The following is a 14,305-nucleotide window of genomic DNA, read 5'->3' on the forward strand; positions in this document are numbered from 1 at the left end:
GTACAGTCGGTAATGGGTTCACTGCGTTGGAATTTAGGTCTGCATTTTTATTAACCAGAGCAACAACAATGTGTCAGGCTGTGCCCAGTACTCCTTGCATATTAGTTACTCCTCAGCTTTAAAATTTTGGTTCTGCCTGTTACTTGCCAACTGTAGGGTGCATCAGTGAAAAGACTTTCTGTAACGGTCACATCAGTATGTATTAGAAGAATAAAGCTCCAGTAGAGCGACCTTATTGAGGGAAATCTACAAATGCTACATCTGTGGTACAGGTGCTATAGATATGATTGTGCTTGAGTTCTCTACTCCATTTCAACAGATTACAGGGAACCAGCGTGCCAGGCACTTTGTCAATAAACTATTGTGGATCTTCCTTGAGGACGGTCATGGATCAGCTCAGGAGGCACAGTGTTGATTGTAAGCAAGATTGAAAACATCCTGTCCACGCTAACACAAATCCATTCTAGTCTTTCTCTGTCTTGAGAGGGTACTGCAAGCAGCACAGTTTGACGTGTGCATACTGAAAGCACTTGGAGATAAGTAGCAATTCGCCTGTAAAGTATTGAGGAAAACATCAGTGAATTCCTCCTCTCCTACAGCAACCCTGCAGCGTGAGGCTCTGGAACAATTAATGTTCACAGCAGAGTAACTGAATAATTTACTGATGGCGTCACTCAGTGATAATGTTAGCTTTATTGTGCTATAAGCTTGAAGACCAAACAGAATGTATCTGAGCGAGGTTTCTGTTGGGTCTACAGCCCAAAATGGTTGTGATTTGTACTTAACAAAATCTCTCTGACTTCTTTATGAGCCTAGGGCATGAATAGCTGATACTTGTAGGAGATGAAGATTGGATGAGGGTCTCGGGATGTTATTACATAAACAGGTCATAGAATCTTAGAATACTATAGGAGGCCATTCAGCCTCCTGCACTGACTGTTCCGAAAAGCAATCCATTTAGTTCTCATTCCACGCTCTTTTCTCATAACCCTTCAATTTTTTTTCCTTCAAGTATTTATCCAATTCCCTTTTGAATCCACTATTGACTACTATTGAATTTGTATCTGCCACTCTAGCATGCAATGCATTCCAAATCCTAATCACTCATTGCGTAAGAAGAGATTTTCCTCATGTCACCTCTGCTTCGTCTGTCAATCACCATAAATCTGTGCCCTCTGGTTATCAACCATTGGAAACAATTTCTCTTTATTTACTCTATCTAAACCCTTCATGATTTCAAACACCTCTATCAAATCTCCACTTAATCCTCTCTGCTCTAAGAAGAACATCCCCAGCTTCTCCAGTCTATCCACATAACAGTAATCCCTCATCCCTGGAACCATTCTCATAAACCTCTTCTGTACTCTCTCTCAAGCTTTCACATCCTTCCTAAACTGTGGTGGCCAAAATTAGACACAATACTCCAGCTGGGGTCAAACTAGTGTTTTATGTAGGTTTAGCATAACTTCCTGGCTTTTGTGCTTTAGGCCTCATTTATAAATCCCAGAATCTCATATGCTTACTAACTGCTTTAATCTTCAATGATTTGTGCACATGCAATCCCTGGTGTCTCACTTGCACCCCCTTTAATATATTTAGCATTTAATACCATTTAGCATGTCTATCCTTGCTTTTCTTGCCAAAATGTCATTCAGCCCAATTGGTCTGTGCAGATGTTTATGATGCACTTGACCTTCCTCCCATTCTACTTCGTCTAACCCTATCAGCATACCCTTCTATTCCTTTCTCTTTCATGCACTTTTCTAGTTTCCCCTTAACTGCATCTTTCCCCTTAACTATTCCATCTGGAAGCACATTCTCTGAGTAAATAAATTTCTCCTGAATTCCTTATTAGATTTATTAATGACTATCTTATATTTATGGCCCCTAGTTCTGGTCTCATTCACATGGGAAACATCTCCATGTCTACGCTATCAAAACCTCAAAGTTTTAATGACTCTATTAGGAAACGCATCATCTAACGAAAAGAGCCCCAGTCTGTTCAGTCTTTCTTGATGGTTCTAATCACCTCAGTTCTGGTATCATCCCTGTGAATTTTTTTGCACCTTCTTTGATATCGTTTTTATAATATGGAGACCAGAACTGTATACAGTTTCCGAGTGTGGTCTAACCATGGTTCTAAACAATTTTAGCATAGCTTCTCTGCTTTTCAATTCTGTTCCTCTAGAAATGGGTGCTTTAGTTGCTTTTTAATGGCAGTATAGTAAATATCATATACTTGGATTTTCAAAAGGTCTTCAATAAGATACATGGTAGGCTCATAACAAAGGCTGGGCATATAGCTGAATAGACAGCTAATTTGACTCAAAAATAGAAAGCTGAGAGTAGGGGTAAAGAGCAGTTGTTCAGATTGGATGAAGGTAGAAAGTGGTGTTCCACAAGAATCAGTGCTGGGACCAACGTTAGTCATAATTTGCAGGAATGATTTGGACTTGGGAACAAATGACTCAATATCAAAATTTGTAGATGGTACCAAACTGGTGGGGTACAGGGGTGGAAATATAGCTAATGCTGAGGAAAAATACAACATAATACAAGACAACATCAGAAAACTTACAGACTGGGCAGTTAAGTGGCAAATGAACTTTAACATAGATAAATATGAGATGATGCATCTTGATAGGAAAAACAGAAGCATCACATAAACCTTAGAAAGTAAAAAACTAAAGAGGGTTGCAGAGCAAAGGGATGTAGGGATACAAGTGAACAAATCATTAAAAGCTGCATCACTGGTCAACAAAGCAATTAAAATGCTAACAAAGCACTGGGATTTATTTCTAGGGCTATAGAATTCAAAAGTAGTGAAATTATGTAAACTTGTATAGGAGCCTGGTTTGGATACACTTGGAGTACTGTGCACAGTTATAGTATCCACACTATAAAAAGGACATGGAAGCAATGGAAAAAGTGCAAAACGATTTACAAGGATTTACCAGGACTCAGAGATTACAGCTGTTGAGAAAAAATGAATAGGTTGGGGCTTTTCTTCTTTAAAAAAGAGGAGACTTGCTAGAGGTCCTTAAAATTATGAATGAGTTGGACAGGGTAGATGTGGAGAGAATGTTTCCACTTGTAGAAGGATCCAAAACTAATGGCCAGAAATACAAGATAGTCACTAGTAAATCCAATAGGGAAATATGGAAAGGTTTCTACTCAGAGTGGTTAGAATGTTGAGCTCACTACCACATGAAGTGGTTGAGGTAAATAGCTTAGATGCTTTCAAAGGGAAATTACATGTGAGTAAAGAGAATAGGAAGATATGCTGAAAGGTTCAGGTGAGGTAGAGGGAGCAGACTCAAGAGGAATATAAATACCAGCACAGACTAGTTGGGCCAAATGACCTGTTTCTGTGCTGTATACCATATGTAATTCTATGCAAAATGTACACCAGCTTAAACTTAACTTGAAATTAATATGCCATTTACACCCCCATTCTGCAAGTTTATTAATGTCACCTTGTACTTTGGCACAGAAGAGAATATCCCTTAACTTGGAGAGGCTAAGAGATGTCACTGGAGTAGTACATGCAATTATATTAAGCCAGTGATGTCCAAGTGGAACTAAATATATCCCACAAACTTCTTTGATCTTGCTGGCCCCCTTCCGGCCTGCAATGTTCTGAAAGCTAACCCTAGCTCCTTGAAAATGTTTCAAACAGTCTTGGGCCTGAAGGACAGACAAAGGCCCTGCCTCGATTGCTGAATTTTAACCAATAAGTGAGCAGCCTTGATCAGGTTCACTAGATTGATTCTTGGGATGAGAGGGCTGTCCTAAGAGAAATTGAGCAGAATGGGCCTATATTCTCTGGAGTTTATCAGAATGACAGGTGATCTTATTGAAATGTATATAATTCTTAGAAGTTTGATGGGGTAAACACTGAGAGGCTGGAGAGACTAGAACAAGGGATTATGGTCTCAAGATAAGGGATCAGCCATTTAGGACAGAGATGAGGTGAAATTTCCACTCAGGCTTGTGAATCTTTTGAATTCTCTATCCCAGAGGGCTGTGGATGCTCATTCCATGAGTATGTTCGTGACCGAGATCGACAGATTTTTGGCCACTAAGGGAATTAAGGGATACAGAGATATACAGGGCAAGTGGAGTTGATGTAAAGGTTCAGCCATGATCTTAATGAATGGTGGAGCAGGCTCAATGGGTTGTATGGCCTACTGCTGCACCTATTTCTTATGTCTTTATGTCCTCTAGTTGAGGTAACTTTTCAGAGCTGCACCATTCGTTATTGCTCACCAAGTGGCTTTAGCAGCTCCAGCCGTATCTTTCCCGCTGCCTGCATTGGCCAAGGAAAACATGTATTTTGAAGCATGGATTTTGTTCTTTAAGATAATCAAATGAACCTAAAAAAAAAAGGGGAAAGAAAGACCAGATAGAAGAGATGAGGAAAACTGAAGAATAGGAAGGAGAGGACTGCAGGAGAGCAATAGCTTAGAAGGAAAAGAGTGAAAGGACTACAGCAGTAAAGGGAGGATCAGAAAAGAAATTACATTTATGTAGAACCCATCATAAGAACATAAGCCCCTTCAAGCCTGCTCTGTCATTCAACAGAAGCATGGCTGATCTACCTCAACTCCACCTTCCCACACTATCTGCATATGCCTTAATTCCCTTAGTGCCCAAAAATCTATCAAATTCTTTCTTGAATATACTCAACGACTGGGCATCCACAGCTGTCTGGGATAAGGAATTCCAAAGATTTGCAACCTTTTGAGTGAAGAACTTTTTCCTCTTCTCAGTCCTTAATGGCCATCCCCTTATTCTGAGACTGTGACCCGTGTTCTAGATTCCCCAGCCAGGGGAAATATTTTCTCAGCATCTATTCTGTCAAGCCGCTCAAGAATTTTGTTTCAATTAAATCACCTCATTCTTCTAAACTCCAGGGCAATAGGCCTAGTCTACTCAATCACTCCTGAGAGAACAATCCCCTCATCCCAGGAACCATTCTAGTGAACTTTCATTGCACTCCCTCGAAGGCATGCATGTTCTTCCTTAAGTAAGGAGACCAAAATAGCACACAGGACCTTAGGTCTGCCTCACCGATGCACAGGTATAATAGTAGTAAGATTTCTTTGCACTTATATTCCAATCCCTTTGTAGCAAAAGCTAACATACCATCTGCTCTCCTATTTGCTTCTGTACCTACATGTCAATTTTCTATGATTCATATACAAGGACATCCAGGAACTTGTGAATGCAAACGTTTCCCAGTCTCTCACCATTCAAAAAATACTCTGCCATTTTATTTTTCCTACCAATGTGGATAACTTCACACTGCACTACAGTGTATTCCATCTGTAATGTTCCTGCTCAGTACCCTCATCTAAGTCATCAAATAGAGTATAAATAGCTGAGGTCCAAGCTCTGACTCTTGTAGTATCCCACTAGTTCGAGCGCCAACCCGAAAATGTCCTGTTTATTCCAACTCTCTCTTTTCTGTCCATTAATCAATCTTCAATCGTGCTAATATATTGTCCCCAATCCCATGAGTCCTAACTTTGTGTAATAACTTCTTGTGTGGCACCTTATCGAATGCTTTTTGGAACATCCAGATACACTGCATCTACTGGCTCCCTCTTATCCATTTTACTAATTGCATCTTCCAAAAACTCCAGCAGCTTTGTCAAATATGATTTCCCTTTCATACGTCTATGTTGACTCCGCTTATTCACATCCTGGGATATCACGAAATGCTTTACAGCCACTGAAGAATTTTGAAAGATTGTCACTTTTGCAGTGTCGAGAAACGCAGCAGTTAATTTGCATACAGCAAGGTCTCAAAAATAGCAAATAGATAAATGACCAAATAATCCAATTTTGGTGATGTTTGAAGGGTAAATGTTGACCAGGAGAACTCCCCTGATCATCTTCGAAATGGTGCCATGGGACCTTTTTATCTGAGAGGGCAGGCAGGAGGGCATCGATTTAATATTCCTCAGTACTGCGCTGAAGTGTCAGCCTAGATTATGTCTAGGCAAGAGTTCTCCCACTGAGCCAAGGCTGACACCTTAGGGACACAAGATAGAGTAACAATGAGAAGAGAACAACAAAAGCACTGGAGTTTGGGGAAGGGATGATGAAGGGAAGGATGAGTGGCAAAGGAAGATGGAATATTGTATTTTGTTTATGGAGCTTGCTTTACTGCATAACCATGTACAGCTCACTCACTACTTCAGATGGATGTATCACTGCACCCTCTGCCAGCTTGAAAATGCTGTATTAGGGGATATTTTAACATGGAGCTGGAAGTATCAGAGTGCATTACATTGGCAGGGGAGATAGACCCTGCGTGATTCCCTACAAAGCACCTTCTCAACCTGAATGACCAAGGGAACAGTGAGCGAGCAATTGTCTCACCAAACTGTCAGCATGGGCAGAAACCTTGGCATGAGATTTTTATCTAAGAATCTATTTAAGTTGTAAATGTGGCAAGTTGTGTCCATCAACTGGGGTTCAAGGGATGGCCATCTTTTAATTACAGTCCTGTCCCAGCGATGCTTCCACTTCAACTCATTTTCTCAGTCATGGTTGAAGAGCTGAATTGCTTATTAGTTGCAGAACAAGCATGTTTAGCCAATCAGAAATCCCCTGGAAGAGGTAGAAGATGGGCACTGACTGAAATATGAAAACAGCTAGTGCAAAGTCCTGCCAAAAAAGTCCAAACTTTTAAAGTTAAAAGTTTATCTCTTGTACCATCATTCACTATTTAATAATTTAGAACTGACTAACTTGTCACCTGTTACAACTATTAAAACTCATGGCAGCAGGAGCCTAGTAAACTGAGCATCATGCATGGTTTGATTTGAACGTTATTTATAGAGCTGTACCTCCTTCAGTCTCTCAGTGCTGCAAGCATACTGTAAAAGTATGACTGCCACTTAGTAAAAAGAGAATCAACAATCTTCATTGTTGCTGTGTATTTAACTGCTGCTGTTTGTGTTACTTCTATCAGTCTCTCTCCTCTATCAGTCTCTCGGTCTCTGATCTTTCTCCTCCATCGGTCCCTCTGTTCTCTCCTCTTGGTCTCTTTTTCATCAATCACTATCTCCTATTGGCCTCTTTGTTTTTCTTCTTGTTTCTCTACGTCTCTTTCTCTTTTTTCTATCAGCCTCTCCTCCACTAATCTCTCAGTTTCCCTCTTGTGCTGTTTCTGCTTCTCACTTCCCATTATTTTCTCAGCTATATGTCTAGTTCTTTCTCTCCTGCTGATTCATTGTTCCCTCCTTCCCTGTCATTTTCATTCCTTACTTTTCGTTTTGTCCCAGTCGCTGTTATTTCTCATCTACATGCTGGCCCTCAATGGCATCATCCAAAAAACACAGCGTAAACTTGCATATTTATGCTGACAACACCCAGCTCTACCTCAACATCACCTCTCTGAACCTCTCCAATATCTGATTTGTCATACTGCTGGCCAACATCCAGTACTGGATGATCAGAAATCTCCTCCAAATAAATATTAGGAAGGCTGCAGCCATCATCTTTGGTCCCTGTCACAATGCTTTCCTGGCTAGTATCCCATTTTCCACCTCGCATAAACATAAGCTCATCCAAAACTCTGCTGCCCGTATCCTAACTCACACAAAGTCCTGTTCAACTATCAACCCAGTGCTTGCTGATCTACATTGGCACCCAGTCTGACAAAGCCTTAATTTCAAAATTCTCATCCTTGTTTTCAAATCACTCCCTGCCTGTGTAGCCTCGCCCAACCATCCGAGATCACTGTGGTCCTCCAATTCTGGTCTTTTGTGCATCTCCAGTTTTAATCGCTCCATCATTGGTAGCTATACCTTCAGCTGTCAAGGCCTAAAGCTCTGTAATTCCCTCCCTAAACCTTTCTACCTCTTTAAACCTCCTTTAAGATACTTCTTAAATCTTATCTTTTTGACCAAGCTTTTGATCATCTGCACTAATATCTCCTTATGTGGCTCGGTATCAAATGTTGTTTAGTAATGCTCCCGTGAAATGCCTTGGGATGATTTACTACATTAACGGCACGATAGAAATGCAAGTTGTTGTTCTGGCCTCTGAACAAGTAGCCATAGACAAGTTGCAGCAAAGCACCCACAAATGGAAAATAAACAGTCTTGTGTATTTTGCCACGGGACCTTGCTGGTCATTTGCATGGCTCTCAAAGGCAATAAAGTTCCAGAGAATCATTAATCTAGGAAATTTCTACCCGTACCAGCTTCTCCACTGGGAATCGATGGGAAATGCCTCTGGGGTGGTAAATGTGCTGTATGGTTTTATGCAGAACCCTGCCCCTCTCAGAAAGCTTCCATGTTTGATCACTGATTTATACTTAATCAGCTGGGGTGACAGTGGAGGTGTAACAATTAATCTCTGAATTCCTGGTTCTGGGAAGGAGAATTGGGAATAGGTATGTGGGCCTGGTTGAACACAATTGAACTTCAGGAACAAAACAGGTGATTAACCGATCGGCCACCCTGCTGAAGTCATTAGGATGAAAAATCAGATGGGGTTTATAATGGGTGACAGATCTGCCAATGTGCACTTTACCCCTGTTGAGGTTGAATTTTAACCCCTCAATGTCTGGGCTCACATTGATGGAACAGTCCAAGGCACTAAATGGCAATTGTCATCCTTGGGGCCATATCTCAGGATGCAGTGCCATCTCCTGTTGTTGCTCTATTATTCCATTTACTTCTAAGCGGTTATCAGTTCAGCTAAAATAACAGGCAAAAGATTGTCTGTAGTCATTTATAGAAGACTAACAACAACCAATGTCAGTTTGAATGCATGGAGAATTTTTCTTAGAATAGTTAATTAATTTTGTAAGTAAAACATGGTTTGACACCCTTATCATATTTGCATAGCAAATATCTGTTGCATATCTGCCTCTGGTAACACAAGTGGGCATCACTGGCATCATCCAGACAACTCCCTGCAGAATTGAAAAAATCAGACAATGCATCTAAAGAAATGCAGAATTACTGAATGGAATTCAGTGGAAAAGGATTTGCTAATTCTGAACTTCCATGCACAGCTGGGCTAATCCTTCAGATACATGAATACATGCCAGGGGTGATTCTACAACCTGGCACCCTCCATGGGGACCAGCTGTCACCCATGATTTTCTGTCCGCTAAATTAATTAAGATAAAATCAAGGGCTACACACCCACCATTTCCCTATATATGTTCTCCTTGAGAGTGCCACTCGCTATGCGGAGCATTGGATTGTTGGTTCGCTCTTGCTGTGAAATCATATCACCTTTTCTTACATGTTCTATTGAGAAGGGGCTTCTCTTGTCATTAATTTGCTACTGAGTTATTGTAACTATATCATTTTTGATATAAAGATATTTTATTATCAACTCGAAACTGGTTTGTTTATAATACTACCCCTTGCTTTATTAACAAAGAATGCCTTGCATTGATGCAGCATTCCAAGTTGCAGTGAAATTATTTGGTTTCATTTCACTGGAGTTTTTGATCTACTGAACATGAGCTGGGATTATGCATAGTACCTGCTCATGATAATCTGGGAAGAGGGGAATGTGAAACTTCACATCAACAATGTGTCAATGTATTTTATTAACAAGATAAAATGTGAATAAGCTTTTATTTCACAGCCCTTACAACGTGAAACGAGGTCTGTAGACTGCAATGTAAAACACACAATGCACTTTCAAATGTGCTCTATAAACTGCAGACTAAAACAGTCATTAGTATATACCTCAGTAAGGATGATAGACTGCAATGTAAAATGCTCACCCACACATACCACATTGGGTCTGTACAATGTATGTAAAAGATTCATCAATGCATTGGATTAGATGTAATTGAATCTTTGAAAAATGTAATTGGGTTAGATGTGAGAGAATGGTTGATGGTGATTGGATGAGATGTAAGGAAATGGCTGAGTCACTGATCCATTTTGGCACATGTTGAATATTCTAGTAAATATAAATACAGTATTAATAGGAGAGGCTTCTTTATCTTAGTGCCATTGTCTCTGTTATAATATGCAATCAGAATGCTTAATGGAATTATCAGAGATTGGCAAAACGTTTATTGATTTTGTTTTTAGATTGCTATTCAGCTTAGTGGGACAGGTGCTTGGAATTGCCCCAAGTTAGTGTGATATACTACACTGAGAAATCATATCTATTGCTAATATGGAGATTGCAATATGAAGCCACAGTATAGAATCTGTACATGACGTAAGTGGAAACATAGTAAAAATCACATGTTGGTTTATAGCCGTTGAAAACCCAAATGACTAATCCTGACTACCTCTTCAAACCTCCAGTGAAGATAAGAGTAATTCTCTTTGACACGTGAAGATGGGTAGATATTTCTACCAAAGAAAGGTGGAAAGAACTAGCCAGGAAGACATCTTCATTAAGTTTACTGTATTTGGTTAAACAATACCCCCTTTCCAGTCTGAGAAGTTAATTACTGTTATTCATCGGTGCCATGCTGAGATTAATGGGAAGTTAATGTACTTTAAATATAGGAGGTAACTTTCATCCCTGCAGTGGCCATTCAAATCAATTCTTCCACTCGCAATAAGGGGGCACATGAGAGAGTTCATGTTTCCTGAATTACAGTCTTACTTGCAGAAAATAGAAACTAAATCTCTTGTCCCTAATCCATAGCCTTTCAAAAAGATTTAATTCCATCCCCCAGAATTGAAAGCCTTCCAACAAGTGAAAGCTCAGTCAACTTATTTGGCAAAGGGGCCAGCAGTTTTTTTCACCCAAACACCATAGATTGAGAACGGCCTACTGAAGACAAGTGGAAAGGTTGGACCCTTCTTACTATGATTTAAAAAAATAGTACTGAACATTTTGTATATTTCAGTCTATTTCTGTTGATTAGTTGAATGTTTTAAATCAATGTGCATATCAATGACATCAGGAGTAAATCTCTGGGAAGAGCCTATTCTTTTGTAATTGTTTGATTTACAATTACAAAGATGTCTCTGAAGGTTTCTGATCACATTGGATGCAATATAGTACATTGTTGGGCAGTTGAGGGCTTTCTTTGTAACAACCTCTGTTTTTTTTCAGTTATCTAGACAGCTTAGATCGAATTGGAGGGAATGATTACCAGCCAACAGAGCAGGATATCCTCCGAACCAGAGTGAAGACCACTGGCATCGTAGAAACTCACTTTACATTCAAAAACCTCCACTTCAGGTGAGTCCAGTTAAGGATAGAATCACATCTCCCCATATAGGAGGGCTCCTTCCCATCATATCAGTAGATAAATAACCAAGCATGTGCAATTGAATTAGATATGAGAGAATCATTGAGCAAGATTTTAACTCATTCAAAACCCATCCACTTAAACAGAGTTAAAATTGGGCCCACTGAGTATGATTGTGTTTGATGTGATAAGGTGAATATTATAAAAAATACAAATATAGCAATAAATAAAAGAGGCTGGTTGCCCTACGACTGTTGCCTTGATGGTAAATACTGTGGTGCCTCCTTACCCCTCCCAACAGGAATCTCCACCCATCATGTACGGACATAATTAACAGACCAGAATCAGTGTGTTCCTCACAGATAGGGAGCCTCTTCCATGCAGTTATTTAGATCAGCGGCAGTCACATTGTACAAGTTGCAGTTATTAGTTATCCCCAGTATCGAGACACCGGTCATGGCTAGTCAGTTACATTGGGTGGGCTACATCAACCTCATGCCTGACACAAGACTGCCAAAACAAGCTTTCTACTCTGAGTTCCATCACAGCAAGAGGTTACCAGGATGACAGAGGAAACACTACAAGGATATCATTAAAGCCTCCCTGAGAAAATGTGACATCTCCACTGATTCATGGGAATCTCTCGCCTGAGACCACCCAAAATGAAGAAGCATCCACGAAGGTGCCAGCCAGTTCGAAAAACGTCAACATGCCCAGGCAGCGACAGATGCAAACAGCGGAAAGAGCTTTAGGAAATTCAAGTATCCCATCCACTCGCCAAAAACCACCTGTGGCAGAGTGTGCGGATCCAGAATTGGACTATTCAGTCACCTAAGGACCCACATTCCTGGAGTGGAAGAAAGTCATCCTCATTCCCAAAGGACTACCTAAGAAGAGAAGAAGTATTAGTTATAAACGGTTCAAATGTGTTTTCACTATAATAAAGGGATCACTCAGAACCCTGACCTCTCACAGTCGAGGATAATGCACAGTAAACAAATAATGTAGCCAATGGAACCCAAATGGAACCATTTACATTGCCTTGGTGTGCAGGCAAAGCATGTGGCTCATCCAAGACTAGATGACAGACATAATGTCTGAGAGCATAGATGCAATGAAGGGGGCTGAGAGAGGTGGTGGAGCTGAGTGTCGTCAGCATACATGTGGAAGTTGACTCCATATCTTCGATGATCTCACCAAGGGGAAGCATGTAGGTGAGAAAGAGAAGATCAAGGATAGATCCTGGAGAGACTCCAGAGGTAACGGTGCCAGGGCAGGAACAGAAGCCAGTGCTGGAGAGGCTCTGGCTATGAATTGACAGGAAAAGCAAAACTAGGCACAGCAGTCCCATAGCTGGACATTGGAGGAGGATAGTGTGGTCGATCATGTCAAAGACTGCAGAGAGGTTGAGGAGAGATGGTGTATTATAGTCAAAGTTACAGAGGGTGCCATTTGTGACTTCAATTTAGGGCAGTTTCAGTGCTGTTCAGAAACCTGATTAGAGAGATTTAAATATGGATTTGCAGGAAACAAGGGCATGGATTTGGGAGATTTGTAATAATTTGACATCATGATCATTTTCTCCCCACAGCCCATAAATTACCAAATTCAATTTTACAACTTGTCATGGTGGGATTTGAATTCTGACCTGTAGATAGCTATCCAGTATCCTAACTGAGTAACACAATCATGGGAATTCCAACAAATTATAGAGCCACTTCACATAGGAACTGACCTGTAGTACACACACTGATGGAAGGGTCAGACCTCTTCCCTGCGGGGTGGCGGTTCAGACCTAGGCATTTCAGATTGTTTTCCCCTTCTCCAGGATCCAGTTTGCATTTCAAAAGATTTTTCATTTCACTAAGTGACTTTCTGTAAAATATGAGTAAGTAATTTTCTGAGCCAGTTCTGGATACCTGCTGATTGGTGATCATGCGGCTCATGGGGGTTGATAGCAGGTGGTTTTCATTAATTAGCCTGTGTGGGCGCTGATAGACTGCAGGGTTTTGATCATTAACCTTTTAAAGGACTGCTAGTCGTCAAACATAAAAGATCAAAATTTACATTTTTTTTTAAACTGCATTATTTCTTATAAAAGAAATAAACATAAATAAACCATATCAGCACAATTACGTAACCAATTTGAAAAACAGACTAAATAGACCATTAAAACAAGGGGGTTAGTTCACTGTGCTCAGGCTAAGCCAGACTAGAACCCAGTACTCTGTACCCATGCTAGTTCCTTCTAGACTGTACCAAGCCCAATACCCTGTACCCAAGTTAGCACTCAGTGCCTGTCGTCCTGTACCCAGGCTAAGCCAATAGCTAACAACTACCCGTTAGCCTCTGTCAAGTACCCAGTACCCTGAACCTGTATCAAGACCTGTATCTGGTAATCTGACCAGTACCCACGAGCCTGTTTCCAGACCTATATCCAGCACTTAATACCACGTTTCTGGACACAGTATCTGATATCTAGGCTGGTATCCTGGACCCAGTATGTAGGCAACTCTATATCGTGTACAAAGACAACTACTCTGGTATATAACTGGGATGGGGAGATCTACTCCTGCATCACAATTATTGGGGATAAGTGACCTGTATCCCCATGTGGTTAATATTGGGATAACACCTGTGTGTTATATACTGAAGTAGTTTGATTGTTGTATTTATCATGAGGTTAGACCCATGTATCAAGATATTTTGAGTTATCTAAAGACATAAGGAACTTTTGACACTGTGTTTTTAGATCAGAAGGGAGAGAGAGTCCCCATGTAGAGTGTATATTTGAAAGGTTATTCCTGCACAGTGTAGATCATGGTGAGAGTGGAGGAGTTGGTCTCTATCTGAAGCTGACCTTCAACATCACAAGATCACACCGGCATGCTCTGTCTCCAGCAAGCTTCCATTGTTGTCGCCCACCCAGTCCGTTCACAGCCCTTTATCTCAGTTTTGGCCATCCACATTGTCATATCCCAGCTGACGCTCACTCCATCATCTTCAAAAGTGCCAATCTTGTGCCATATGCACACCCATTTCAGTTATCTCCCTGAAATATATGCTGTGGTACAAGAGCCATTCTCTCATTGCTCC

General features: G+C 40.6%; 1 protein-coding gene across 3 annotated transcripts in view; it reads left to right on the forward strand.

Annotated features, from left to right (window-relative positions):
• LOC137379046 (guanine nucleotide-binding protein G(o) subunit alpha) overlaps positions 1-14,305 on the forward strand; it is a 254,296-nt gene that overhangs the window by 227,721 nt on the left and 12,270 nt on the right. For all 3 annotated transcript variants that reach the window (XM_068049653.1, XM_068049652.1, XM_068049651.1), the window contains one exon: positions 11,071-11,199. In XM_068049653.1, the coding sequence (XP_067905754.1) occupies positions 11,071-11,199 (129 nt within the window). The remainder of the gene's footprint in view (positions 1-11,070; positions 11,200-14,305) is intronic.

This window comes from Heterodontus francisci, chromosome 17 (assembly GCF_036365525.1).
Source record: "Heterodontus francisci isolate sHetFra1 chromosome 17, sHetFra1.hap1, whole genome shotgun sequence".
Classification (NCBI taxonomy): Eukaryota; Metazoa; Chordata; class Chondrichthyes; order Heterodontiformes; family Heterodontidae; genus Heterodontus; species Heterodontus francisci.